This window comes from Lontra canadensis, unplaced genomic scaffold (genome assembly GCF_010015895.1).
Source record: "Lontra canadensis isolate GAN:19392208 unplaced genomic scaffold, GSC_riverotter_1.0 scaffold27, whole genome shotgun sequence".
Taxonomy (NCBI): domain Eukaryota; kingdom Metazoa; phylum Chordata; class Mammalia; order Carnivora; family Mustelidae; genus Lontra; species Lontra canadensis.
In genome coordinates this window covers 19187186-19202078 of record NW_022631021.1, presented here as the reverse complement: position 1 = coordinate 19202078, position 14893 = coordinate 19187186, and the positions used below count along the sequence as shown (strand labels likewise).

General features: G+C 42.7%; 1 protein-coding gene across 1 annotated transcript; it reads right to left on the bottom strand.

Annotated features, from left to right (window-relative positions):
• Nucleotides 1-344: 344 nt before the first annotated feature.
• Nucleotides 345-13961, bottom strand: LOC116871698 (glutathione S-transferase A2). Its single transcript, XM_032864530.1, has 7 exons — nt 13836-13961; nt 6965-7069; nt 6125-6176; nt 5005-5137; nt 3038-3179; nt 1438-1569; nt 345-572 (listed from the first exon to the last, which is right to left on the bottom strand). Exons 2-7 carry the CDS (start codon nt 7049-7051, stop codon nt 447-449), a joined length of 672 nt encoding a protein of 223 aa, XP_032720421.1. The 5' UTR covers nt 7052-7069; nt 13836-13961; the 3' UTR covers nt 345-446.
• Nucleotides 13962-14893: the final 932 nt, after the last annotated feature.

Here is a 14893-nt window from a genome sequence, read left to right as displayed (position 1 = left end):
TGACGTTACCTGGAAATAGGGTCTTTGCAGTTATAGTCAAGTTAAGATGAGAAAGAAAGAAACCTTTTAGGTCACAGATCAGAAACATAGCAAAATACAAAAGAGACTATTTTTATGTAGTAAAATGTTCTATGAAAATTTCTACTTCACTCTTTTTGACAAGGTACATGATAGACAAAATGACCATTTTTTAATAGATCAAAGAAAGAATCCATGAAATTTTTCTCCCTTTATTTATTTTATGACCAAGAGATATCCTAGGAGGTGATCATGATTTGATATTTGATCAAAACAAATTGTTTTGCAACTAAATCTGCATAATTTCTAAGCTTTTGTGGTTGGTAACCTAACCTCACAATAGCCAGGAATTACATGGAGGTAATGCACTTCATGGCTAGAAAACTTCAGCAGGTGTGTCTTGTGTGGGCTGGGCATCCATTCCTGCTTCATTTCATCCTGAAAATCTTCTTGGCTTGTTCTAAACTCTTCTCATCAATGGGAGGTTTCCTCTGGCTGCCAGGCTGCAGAAACTTCTTTACCGTGGGGAGGTTGCTGATTCTGGTTTTCAGGGCCTGCAGTGCACAAGGGCACAGCTTCAGAATGGAACCAAAGCCCAACCCTATCATTAGCAACAAGCCAGGGAACAGAGACCCTCCTGTGAGGACCAGCTGAGTCTCCTCCATCAGCACCAGTGTGAGGCTGGGAACCACACCCAGAGAGACATGAAGGTTGGAAGAAGAAAAGACAGCTCAATGCCATTTGCCCCAAAGACATCTTTCTTTCAGACTCATTTCAGTTTCAGGGCTTCCCTGTCTCCTTCCCTACACATAAATCCTATGGATTCATCACTCTAGTGCAACAGCCGGAAGAGGAATGTGTCTGTCAGGGAACGACACACATAAAGTCTCCTGACAGACAATGAAATATATAGGAAAACTGCCCCGGAATGGAAGACAGAAAATGTAGAAAGGTAAACCACAAGACTGGTCAAAACCAGTCAGCCCACTGAGAGAGGCACAGGGAGAGAGGGAGACTCTGCCCAGAGAAGCATGATGTCTGCCATTAGGAGCAGGAGTGGAAGGAAGGAAGCAGAAGGAAGGAGAGCTCCTCCAGCAGACACACGAAGGAAAGGGGACACACATGGATAAGGGAAACCCCAGAGAAAACAAGGACAGAAACCATAATGGAATGGGGATGGGAAGGTAGATGCTGAGCTCTGGGTCCTTCTCCTGGTGAAGACAATCTACTCTTTTGAGGAAGCATCCACCTCAAATGGCCTTGGCATGACAAGATTCTGTGCCTCAATCAGCCCCTAGTAGCTAACTCTGGAGGGCAGAGTGGAATTGAGAAGAGGCAATTATGGGGATTGAATCCGAATGTCAGATCCTGAGGTGGGAGGTGTGAGCCTTCCCTCCTGATAGCTGTGAGAGAGATCACCTTCAATAGAGGGAAGTTGGCTAGGAGGCTAGGGTCAATCTCTTCCACATAGTAGAGAAGTTCAACCAGGTGAATGTCAGCCTTGCTCAGCCTGTTGCCAACAAGGTAGTCTTGTCCATGGCTCTTTAACACCTGGAGGATTTGAAGAATCACACCATGAGCTCAGGCTCAGTCAGGTTGGGCCCCTCTGCTCCTCCCTGCTCTCCAACCCTACCTCCCCACCTCTCCTGCCTCACTGAGGGGGTGGGGGCTTCAGACCCTCCATATTGCCCCTGACTCAGTGAAACACTGGGTCTGGGCTGTTCTTTCCTTCAGCTGAAGCCCTGGCTAATGTCTCCATAAAACATGTGTCCGCTGTATGTCTCTTTCAACTATTCCAATGTATGCAACTTTTCTGAATAAAATGTTGGGGAAATTCATGAAATGTATTAAAGTCTTCCAATAATATGCAAATGATAACATGAAGAGAAAACCCCATGGCACCACCAACTTCAGGAAATTTTGACAAATACCCTTTCAGACTATGTACATGTAAGGAACTATGGATAAATTTCAGGCAAAGAAAATAATAAAACTTCAAATGCTATATGGTAATAGACCATTTTCATATATCTTATCATAGGGCTCTGGGATTTCAAAGTAGAGCTGTGCTCAAATGGGAAGACTGTTCAGGTCTTCGTCATGTGCATGTGCCCCAAACTCAGCACCACAAGGGTCAGGAGAGAGTATTTCTTGATTACTATGAATTCTTTCCTCCTTGAATAGGGCCAAGACACAAGCAATGACTTAACATTGGTTCAGTGATTGACATAATGATCTAATGCCTTATAAAGATGGCTGTGATTGTGTTAACCCTTTCATTCTATGGATGGACGCCCATATCTCCTGCAATTTTTTTTTTTTTTGGCCCATGGTTTTTATTTAGTCCAATTTCAGGTACTTTTGATCCTGAAATATTCTCCTCTTACCTCCCAGGAAAGATTCTGTAGAGTGATGGAACCTTATTTCCTTAGTTTGCATGACTTTCCTCTCAGGTCTGAGAACCATGTCTTCAAGTATGTCAACTAATTTTTCCTTAACATCCCTCCATCTGTCTGTTCCTCTCCGCCCACAGCCCCCATCTCTGTCCAGATACATCTCATTCATCCATCTCTGAAACACTACCATATTCTTCTGAAGGGCTACTGGCCTCATGTCTCCCTACCACGTTGCTAGAGTCTCTCCTGACCCACTGCTGTCATTGTGCTGCTCTTGGATCAAAGCCCCTGCATGGTGCTCTGCAAGATCTTTTCCAACGTCCAGTGTGGCTCTCAGAGCCTTCAACAGCCCAAGCTGTTGACTATGACCATGGAGGTCTGCTGAAGAGAGAATTCTAGATCAGGTCCTGGTTAGTGGAAGTCTTGCTGGAAAACTGAAATTTGGGTACAACTAGTACAACTCTTCCTCACCGTCGGTTTTTATAAAATGCCTTGAGAGTCAGAGTGTTGCATTACTGTTTGCTCTCTGGAAGCGAAGGTCAATGCCTAAGGAATGCCAGTCAGGTCCTAGCTTTCCTTGTCCTCTAAGTCCAGTGCCCCAAAGTGCTCAACAGTCCACTTACTTTTTCAAACACGGGGAGATAACGATCTGTTGTTCTCTCTTTGATCAGGGCAATCTTGGCCTCCTTTTGATCAGGTGGGCATAGAGGCAAAACAATGATCATTTCACTCAAATCGGCTATACCTTCTGTGTACATATCTATCCTGAAAGACAAAGTGACCAAGTTGTCAAATGTCTTCTGTCTTGATTTTATAGTTGAAAAACACACAAGAGTAGGCATCAGGAGTTCAGTTCCCACTGGATGCATTTTCATACGCCACACATTAGCTTGGGTTTTTACTTGATTTGATCATCTCATTCTAGAACAAACCACTGACATAGATACATGGTTAAAGTTTTCATTATATACATGACCAAAGAGGGGGACAGAGAGCTTTGGTGACTTGTCCAGAGCCCAGAGAAACTGGTGCAATTTCGCAGGGACCCACTGGGACCATACCTGGGGCTTGCCATATCTGCTGTGATTTGTTCTGGGCACAAAGGTAATGTGACTCGTGTGCCTAAGACATGCCACCTACATGATCTCTTGATAGAGTCCCTGGCACAGATGTCTCACTCACGTCCCTTTCCTGTCTCATCCTAGGACCCCACCCAGGCCCATTTATGTGCCCAATATCAGCAGGTTTTCCAATTAATTCCCATAACCCTGTCCACATATAGTTGCCCAACTCTGGCTTTATTTGCATTTCTCAACTCAGCCCCTAAAAAGGTGAAATTCTTTGGACATTCCAACCAGTACATATTCTAGGAGATCTGGTTTTATTGTTCCCAACTGGGCTTCCTATTAAGAGTTTTTTTTAAATAAAATCTTTATTAACACTTAATTCACATACCATAATGTATACACTTCTCAAGTGTACAAGTTCATGATTTTTATAGTGAAGATACACAATTCTGTACCATCACCACTCTAATTACGGAATATTTTCATATTCCCAAAAGAAATGCTATATGCTTTGGTAGCCATTCCAATTTCTTCCCTCCTCCAGCCCCTGGCAACCACTAAACTACTTTGTTTCTATGGATTTGAGTGCTGTGGATATTTCATACAAATAGAGTCATACCATAGGTGTCTTTGTGTCTGGTGTATGTAACATGATGTTTGTAAGGTTCATCCATGTAGTAAGTACCATGCATCAATACTTCATTCCTTTTCATGGCCAAATAATATTCCATTGATGGATAGGCCAATCTTCCAACCACTAGTCAGCTGATGCAAATTTGCAACGTTTCACTGTTTGAACAGTAAGAACAACACTGCTGCAAACATTCATGCACAAGTTCCAGGGTAGATGGATTTTCAATTATCTTGTTTGTATACCTACCAATGCAGTTGCTGGCATATGGTCAATCTATGTTTAACTTTTTGAGTAACTGGTAACAGAGCATTCTGGGATTTAAATTTCAGTCATGTGGTCCCATCACAACAGAGAAGAGAACCCACAGATATGGTTGTATTGGCTAAAATCTGGCTGCTCAAGATAACCCTAGCAGCTTAAGGACTAGGCTCCAATCACGCTTATCAAGTAGCTGGTAAGTGAAGTTCTTGCTCAGCATTCTTGTAATTTATGAACCTTTAGGATCCTTCTGTTCCCTGCCTTATCTGCTAGATACTCAGACACCTTGTCCTTTGTCTCTACTTGTTGGCTGGTATCCAGCTCCAAAAGGCCTGAGTACCTGGTGATGAGCCCACCATCTTTCTGGCCTCATAGTTCATCAAATTAGGGAAACTCTGTCCCCATATGTTCTCTATCCATGGACTGCTTCTTTTTCTGTAACCCTACCTGGTGAATCCACTGCAAGTAGAATCCCTTATCCTCACAGATCTCGCTGGTGTCAGACCTCAATCTATACCACCAAGTCCTGTGCTCCTCCTGGCCATAATCTCCCCAACACGGTCCTGCTTACCCAAGAAAGAACCCAAATTTTCACATTAATTGTTCATGAAAGAACAGAAAAAATACGTACAGGGCTCTCTCCTTTATGTCTTTCCCATAGAGGTTGTATTTGGTGGCAATGTAGTTGAGAATGGCCCTGGTCTGCACCATCTTCATTCCATCTATTTCCACCATTGGCACTTGCTGGAACATCAGATGTCCATCTTTTGAAAGAAGAAAAGAAGAAGCAGAGTGAAATGTTTTATTGGATCATACTCTCTTTAGCATGAAAAGAAAAAAAAAAAAACATTCATTGCCATGACCTAAGACACAAAAGGAAACAAAAAATTATTGCCTGGTCACATTTCAACAAAACAGCATTTTGTTCTCAGCTTCCTCTAGTCCTCTTTGTTCTCAGTCTGCCTCTTCCTTTTCACCTATCATTTCATTTATCTTTTTCTTTCCCATGCAGATACATGGAGGTTCCTGGAGTTTTTGCAGCTGATTTACTTTCGTTGATATGCTAGGAAATTTTGAGAGAAGCTACAACAGGGACGCCACCACCTATCTTTCAAATGAGAACTCTCTTAGAGCTCATGCCTTTAAGGCCAATTCTAAAAGCGATTTATATGTAGAGTGTTTTAGGTGTTCTTCCAACTCTCCCACCGGTTGGTGTGTGCCTGGCTTTCCTGAGTCCGCTGATGCTTGTAGTGTTGAACCTTGTTCTTCATCTCCCTTTTCCTATTGTCACCTGGCATTTCAACAATGCAATGCTCTCTCATTCTCTGAGACTATAATATTGCTGGTAGGACCTTGTCAACCCCACCAGAGAAAAGAACTCAAAGCAACTGCTAGCCTATTTCTACTTTTTCACTCTACTGCATGTGTTCCAGGGTCCTTGGATGGGCAGATTGTGTGGAATACTGAACTGACCCAATTCACTTGGGGGGCAGAAAAGCTGGAGAGAGCAGAGAGAGGCCATTTGCAGGGCAAGAGGCATGATTCCTTTAGCAAATGCTCAGAGTTCAAGACTTTCCTAGCCCTGAGTGAGATGAAAGACTGGCCCAAGGAGCCCCACCTCTTACATGGGGGCTACTTTTCTTCCCTTCCTCCACCCACAATTCCCAACACACTCACACGTAGGTGTTAAAACCTCAGCTTATGACTTCTACCTGATACCCTCATCCCAAGAATTAGATACTTGGTCTTACCACTCCTTAACTTATCCCAGTCTTCTGGAGTTTCAATAAATTTCTCTTCAAACTGGAAAGCAGAAACAGTGAATTAGCACATCTATAATAGCAACAATTCTTCCTTAAAATCATCTAAGATCAAGGCTCATGTTTTTAGTTGTTGCACACAAGTCATAAATGGTATTTTGTAGTTCACTTAAATCCAAATCCAAATAAGACCTACACACTGTGTTTAGTTTCCTTAGGTTATTTTAATTGTTTATATCCTTTAATGAGAAGAAATTTTAATAATATATTAGGTCAAATCTGTTCATCTCTCTATTTTTTTTTAAAGATTACATTTATTTATTTGAGAGAGAGAGAAAGCATGAGCAAGGGGAGGGGCGGAGGGATAGGGAGAAGCAGACTCCCCACTGAGCAGGGAGCCCCATGCAGGGCTCCATTCCAGGACCTGAGATCATGACCTGAGCCAAAGGCCGACCCTTAACTGACTGAGCCACCCAGGTGCCCCAAATCTGTTCATCTCTTAATGGTTGACAATCTTTTTCTTTCTTTCTTTTTTTTTTTTTAGAGAGAGAGCAGGAGCATAGGGTGGGGGGGGAGCAGCTGAAGCAGAGGAAGAGAGAATCCTAAGCAGACTCCATGCCCAGTGCAGAGCCCAATGTGGGACTCAGTCTCACAACCCTGAGATCGTGATCTGAGCTAATATCAAGAGTCGGAGACTTAGCTGACAATTTTTTTTAATGCAAAACTCTTCACAGGTCATTTAGTAAGAAAATTCTCTTAACTTATGCAAGAAAAGTACTTTGATAAAGTCAATTTTAGATCCAACTTAAGATGACAAGACTCAGATCTAACCTCTACTCCTGCTGCGGCCAAGAGCCACCGGATGGACTCCATTCGGCCTCGTCCATTGAAGTAGTGAAGCTTGGGCTTCCCTGCCATGGTGGTCTCCAAAGTTCTCTAAACACGAATGAAAGAACAAACAAATGAATGGATTAATAAATGAACAATACCACAGAAGCAAAAATGTACTTTCTGGTATATGGCCAAATAGCACCAACAATGTGGAGGGAGTATCTGCCTTCCTCATGGCAGAGTTGGAAGAGTCCTTAGAACGTTTTTCATGACCCAACTTCTCATCCATCAGTAGTCAATCCTGGGTAATTGTTCCAAACCTCCACTGGGTAAAGTTTGATTGTCTTAGCAGGCTAATAGGGAGAGTGTTCAATAAGGATATAAGCATGGGCATTGGAAAGGGGGGAAAGGATTAGAGAATTGATATTTATTGAAAATCTCCTAATGATCATGACCCAAGGCTAGTCCCTTGTATCCTTTGGATACATTATATCTTTAATCTTCATAACAGCCCCATGGAACTGGTTGTTATCATACCCATATCAGTTAATGAGAACAAGGCTCAAAGGTGAAAAGAGTCTATAGTCATTCTCTAGTTAGTGATGGACATGAAAATCCACACCTAGGACTGAAAAGAGTGGATAGAGCTGGACCCCTGGGAGACTGTGAGGGACACTGAAACCAGAGGACTTTCCTGACAAGAAGGGGAAGGAAAGGCAGAGTCAGTCCTCCACTCCTTGGCCCTTATGTTGCTTTTGTTTAAAGGGCTGAGGCTCAACCCTAGCCCAAAAGACCTTAGTTCTTTTCATAGACACAGGCGGCTAATTCCCTTCCTTTGTTTGGAATTCTACATTCTAACTTTACTTGGTGGCACTTTATAATCTGGAAAAGGGGGTGTTACTGCATTAATCTTACAGTAAATGGAACAGAACTCACATTTCTTAGTGCCTGTCATACAAGGGGTATTCTTAGCTATTTGTCTTTATTTCATCCTACAAAAATTGCCTGAGATGGTTCTGCTATTACTGTCTTTTTAAAGTTGATGATACTGAGGTTTCTAGAGTAACTTGCCCCAAGTAGGTGGTAGCATTGGGATTCAAACCCACTTCCATTCAAAACCAAAGACTTTATTTTCTATATTGGTGTTTTAAAAATATACATCCTTTAGTGGATTGTGAAGTCCACCAATTTCTACCGTGAAGTAGAAAATAGAAAATATCTGAGTATATTTTATGTAGAAACAGAAACATTTTAGCTTCAAATATGTGTTTATTGTGGGTATGAGCACGTACATGAGTGCACACTCTTTTGATCTGTATAATGGTAAGGGATACTTTGGTTCTGCCTGATCAGTGAAGTTTGAAAGTCCTTGGTCCATCCCAGCCTGTATGAGAAGTGAACATAGCAGGGAACCAGACAATGAAACCCAATGGCTCAAACAATGGATGTTCTATCATGGATGTGAATGGAAACACACAGGACTCATTAAAATCAGGAGTCCTAAAGCCAGGTCTTAAAAAGGAACAGGTGCATATTCTGTGCAAATCATAGGCTCTGTTTACAAAACTTTAAGATTCTCTTGTAAAATTTTGTTGCGGAGTTTGGGACAAAAAGATACTTCTCTTTACCCAATGTGAGGTGGGAAACAAAGGCAGAAGGAAATGTAGATAATATTAAATGTCCTTATAACCTGCAGTCCACTGACAAATACTTGAGATGGTCAGAATGGAACATTCTTCCAGGAAACTCTCAGCTGGCTTAAGGATTATGGCTTTACTACAGGGAATATCCACCTTCACTTGCTATTGCTTCACAATAGCAAGTGTCTTCTTTAGCATAGGAAGATCCTTTTGAACTTCCCTTATTTTTACTTACCGCAACCCCGAAGTATATAAGCAGTTGTTCCACTCAATCCTGGGCAGCATACTTATCCATGGGTCCTGCCCCTGTTCTTTAATAAAACCACCTTTTTTTTTTTTAAGATTTTATTTATTTATTTGACAGAGAGAAAGATCACAAGTAGGCAGAGAGGCAGGCAGAGAGAGAGGGGGAAGCAGGCTCCCTGCCGAGCAGAGAGCCTGATGCAGGGCTCGATCCCAGGACCCTGAGATCATGACCTGAGCCAAAGGCAGAGGCTTAACCTACTGAGCCACCCAGGTGCCCCAATAAAACCACCTTTTTTGCACTGAAAAGTTCTGAAGAATTCCTTCTTGGCCATCAGCTCCAGGCCCCCACAACACTACTCCAAAAAACTACCTCAAATGGATACATCTCAGAAAAAGTGTGTGTGACTTGACTTTTAGATATCAGAGTGCTTTCAATGTCCACATTTTTCATGTAGCACTCAATAATTCCAACCTTTAGGAAGCAAAGAACCGTGGGGGTGCCTGGGTGGCTCAGTCGATTAAGCATCTGCCTACGGCTCAGGTCATGATCCCAGGGTCCTCCAACATGGGAAATCTGCTTCTCCCTCCCTCTCTGCCCTCTGCCCCTGACTTTCTCAAATAAATAAAGAAAATCTCTTTAAAAAAAAAAAGTAAGTAAAAAACTGTTTGGAAACATACTTATCAAGTCATCTGTCTTATAATTGGAGATTTGTTCATTGTACTTTCTTATCATGAAGAATGGGGGTGCTATGACTCAGCGGGATGCAAAGGAGAATGAGGCTTGTACTGAGTGTGTTTTGAACCACTGGTCACAGAGCTGTGATAAAAGGCCTCACACCACCTTACCCACTGACTGAGGGTCAGGATACAAAAGGAAACAATGTTTACCTTATATAATATTTTATCAGAAGGCTCCCCAGATAAGCAACTTTGTTCCCCTCTTGAATGGGAGGTCTCCAGAGGCCTGATCAAGACTGGGGCAAAGGTTGTCACAGAACTTTGCCTGATCAGCAGAAAAGGAGATCTGGAGAGACTCGATGATTGGCCATAGAGACACACACGGATGTTCCTGATGGGCCCTTGGTATTTGGCGAGTGTGACCACCCCCCCCCCCCCCCCGCCCAGGAAACCCCGGGAAACAGCTTCAAATATCCTATTTTAAAGATGAGCAAATTGAAGTATAAAGAGACAAAGCAGCTTTCTTCAACTCATAGGTTGTACAAGCATTGGCTTAGTCAGAACTCATCTGACTTCAGGTCCTGGGCTTCTAAAACCATGGAACACTTTGACAGCTTCCGCGCTTCTCCTGGAGATCCTTGTTGATTTGTTCCCATTCAGAGCCCATTATCCAACTACCGGGTGAAGGAGGCAGAGGGGGAAACATGGAATTTGCAAGCTCCTTTTTTGTTAGCTGATTTACAGAAGAAATATTAAAAGAAGAATATTGATAAAACACACCTTGCTTTACTTTGACACCCTGAAGAACCCAGAGTACAAGGAGCACTACATAAGTATATCTTACCTTAATAAAAAAGTAGGCTTAGGGGCCCCTGGGTGGCTCAGTGGGTTAAAGCCTCTGCCTTCAGCTCTGGGATCAAGCCCTGCGTCGGGCTTCTCTCTCTCTCTCTCTCTCTCTCTCTCTCTGCCTGTCTCTCTGCCTACTTGTAATCTCTGTCAAATTAATAAATAAAATCTTTTTTTTTTAAGTAGGCTTATATTCCTCGAATGGAGAATATCCTACGATAATTCCAGTAGTACATGAAAAGAGTTATATCTCTGGATGTGGTCCTAATCACAGTGTGTGGAACAGAGAAAGAGAAGGGACCTTGGAGACAAATGCCAGCTCCTCTCTTCTGGTACATAAACTCAGCCAGGTTGTTAAATCCCCACCCATCATTTTCTCTTCTAGAGACGGTTATACTGACTCTTGAAGGCTGTTGAGAAAGTTAAGTGAGATCATGTACCTAAAACTCATAATAGGGATCAGAAAATGCAAGTTCCCTCCGGCCTCTGTTCCTGGACAGAGGTGGGTCTCTGGGCTCATTGGATAGCACACATCTTTCTTCGTCTATCTGTCCATCTGTCTCATCTCTCTGCCTATTTACCCACCACTGTGTGTGCGTCTGCCTAGCTCTTGACCCATAGAACTCCAGTAGGAATCAGATGTTACATATTTCCAGACATTGTTTCAGAGTCATACAATCATTTATCTGGATTGTGTGGAAAGACTGAAGGTATGGACTGTGTGCTAACCTGTATTGTAGGACCTCTAGCGAAGATTCAGGGAGGTCTGGTGCATCATTAAACACAGCCTTTTGTAGCCTCAAGACGTCAGCAGAATTCTGGTTCGGCCCACCTGCCGCATGTACCCAGCAGTGTCTCTCACCTCTGGCCCATCCCCCCTGCCACCGGCTGCCTGATCCAGGCACTCTGGAGTTTTTCCAATCTCCGGGCTCCCCTGTGTGGGTCCCAGCCCCGTGAGTGTAATTGCTGGTCACTGCACAAGAGCAGGGTCTCACTGTCGACACTTGCCAAAAACGATCTCTTCTCTCTGACATCCTGTTCCTTACCTGGTAACTGACATTTAACTGAACCTTCTCTGACATTTTGGTTCTGGATGATGTGTCCTATACTCCCCACTCTCAAAAAGTCTCCTTCCAACTGCTCGACTAGCATCATCATCGGGCACACTCCCGCACTAAGAAACCATGGCTGTGCAGCAACAAGGTAGGAGCCAGATCTGGTTGCTGCCGGGAAAGTTTGTAGACAACAGGCAGCTCACAGAGTGCCCAGTGGTGATTCCAGTGTCATCAATTCCTACTCCCAAATCATGGCCAAGCAAGTCACAGCAAGGCCAAGGCTACCAGGCTGTAAGCTGAGCATGCTGTGCCTTCTGTCCAGGGAGGATCCTGCCTCCCCCAGGGCAGCATAATATCCTCAAACCCGTGCCTCTTCCACCTCCACTCCTCTGCCTCCCTTCATATTGGGATCACGCCACCTCCTTGTCAACCTTGCTCTTGTTAGCACCTCACAGATTGTTTTTCCTCCTTGGCATCTCAGCATCTTCTGCCGGGGATTTCTGGATTGTCACAGTGATGTCACTGAACTTCTCGTCCCTGCCTGTACAAAACCCGTCTTCCCCCATGGATATTAACACTTCCAGCAGGACTTCGTGGACCCTTCCAGTCTGACTCCAGTGACTCGTGCATTCTAGCTAGGTGAATTTCTGTGCCTTTTAAAAATGAAAGATACGCTCTGCTGACCACCCAGTCTTCCCATCAGGACTTCTTGCATTTGGGAGTTTGAGAAGTCCTTTAAGCCAGTGATTCTTCAATGGGGGTGATTTGGCTCACCTGCACCCTGAAGGCCATCTGGCAATGTCTGGAAGCATGGCTGGTTGTCAAAACCAGAAGGGAAGGTGTTACAGCATCAATTGGGTAGAGATCAGAGATGTTTCTGATGTGGCATGAGGCCATGCTTGATGTGCCTCTGAATGCTTTTTATCTATGACTAGTCATTCTGCATTTTATCTGCCTAGTTTTCATCTACCATGTTATCCTAGCAGACACAGTGGTTGGATATTTAGTTGGAGATATCTTACGGCTGACTGTGGTTAGCTGCTGTATCTATGCAGTCTTTCCAGGATAGAGTTCATGGCCATTTGGGAAAATACAGGCATGCTCCTGTTATCCACTGGGACTTACTCTTCTCCTCGGGCTGTCCGTCACTCCACTAGGTTGGAACCTCACCCTTGCACTGTGCTCTTTCTACAAGTACTGAGTGAAATGCAAAGACACTATGAGAATCTAAACTGTGTCAACAGTATTCATGAAGTGACCATTTCTTATAAAACTTGTAAATTAACTATCACTGTAGATATTTTAAAGGTGAAAAGTTTCCAAATTTGAGGAAATATGTATGTTAAGACTATTGTCAAGTACATTCTTTAAAACAAACTAAATGTACATGTTTATAATACACTTTTTTTTTAACTGAACAACAATAAAAGGACGATTAGCGGGACAGCTCCCCACAGCAGCAAACAAGCCAGCCTAAAGTGTCAATAGTACCAAGGTTGGAAAACCTTGCTCCAGCCCTGCTCTAGGTTGCCATGAGTTGGTTGAACCCTAAAGAGACAATGGGCCTCGCCAGCTAGCTAGTAAGCCGAGACTTGGAATCTAGTTCTGCTAACATTCAGACTAATTTTTTTTCTATTATGACAAATCGTAATTTTCATAGGCTAGATAACATTGCACTATCATAATTCACAACTGTTGTGTGTTGACTACAGTAGTTCTCCTTATCTGCGTGGCTATGTCCCAAGACCCCCAGGGGTTGCCTGAAACCAGGAAAGTACCAAACCTACATATACTACGTTTTTGCCTATACATACCTCTGATGAGGTTTAATTCCTAAATTAGGCACAGTAGGGGGTTAATAACAATGACTAGTAATAAAATAGAACAAGTATAATGATATGCTGTAATAAAACTGATGGGCATTTGTAATTTATGAATGTTTTTCTTTCTGGAATTTTCCACTTAATATTTTCAGGCTGTGGTTAGTTACCATGGGTAACTGATAAGCACAGTAAGCAAAACCACACATTAGCGGGGGGGCCGCTATTCTTTCAGAGAAAGTAAGGCTGCCACAAACACCTCTAGTCTCTCTTGCACTGGTCATATTCTCGGATTGCCGAAATGTTTCGTTCTTTTTTCCCCTTATGTCATGAATATCTTTCTATCGAAATTCTCATGCCCTAGTTTTCAAATCTCTGAATTCATTTTTATATTTTTGTAAAGCTGTATCCAACAACCATTGAATAAACAACTCTTGAACTATCCCCTAAACGCACCAAGAAGGCACAATGTTGAGAATAAAACAGACTTTTCCTTGTGCTAAAGACACATTTTAAAGTAGTTTTCTGGTAATCTAGAGATGAGGGTGTGAGGCAATATCTGAAGATGTAGGAAAGCAGTACTTACCTTACTGAAGTGTCTCTCCCAGGAGGCGCAGCAGCTCCATGCCAACCCTTCAGGCGTTTATAAGCTCTTTGACAGTAGGTAACGCCTCCTCTCGGATGAGGGTAGAGTTCAGTGAGGGAGAAGTCACTCCCACAATGCTCAGGGTCTTGGCTCCCATGTTAGATTAGAAGGGAATGACAAGTAATCCTCTTATGAAACAACTGGTTAATATGTTCTTTTTCAAGGTTGGCAATTAAAAGATTAAACAAACAATTTCAGACTGATCGGACTCTGTCTGCCAATTTTGGAAGAAACTGACTGTGAGGTTTCCATGAACTGGATGCCAGGTCCAAACAGATGAAAAACCATTACTGTAAAATGTTATACCCTAAAACACATGTCTACCGTACATCTCTTTCAACTATTCCGACGTATGTAACTTTTCCAAATAAAATGTTGGAGAAGTTCATGAAATGTATTAAAGTCTTCCAATAATATGCAAATGATAACATGAAGAGAAAACCCCATGGCACCACCGACTTCAGGAAATTTTGACAAATACCCTTTCAGACTATGTACACGTAAGAAACTATGGATAATTATCAGGCAAAGAATATAATAAAACTTCAAATGCTATATGGTAATAGACCGTTTTCATTTATCTTATCATAGGGCTCTGTGATTTCAAAGTAGAGCTGTGCTCAAATGGAAAGACTGTTCAGGTCTTTGTCATGTCCATGTGTCCCAAACTCAGCACCACAAGGGGCAGGAGGGAGTATTTCTTGATTTCTATGAATTCTTTCCTCCTTGAATAGGGCCAAGACACAAACAATGACTTAACATTGGTTCAGTGATTGACAGAATGATCTAATGCCTTATAAAGATGGCAGTGTCTGTGTTAACCCTTTCATTCTATGGATGGACTCCCGTATCTCCTGCAATCCTTTTTTTTTTGGCCCACGGTTTTTATTTAGTCCAATTTCAGGTACTTTTGATCCTGAAATATTCTCTTACCTCCCAGGAAAAACATAACACACATACTATGTAGAGTGATGGAACCTTATTTCCTTAGTTTGCAT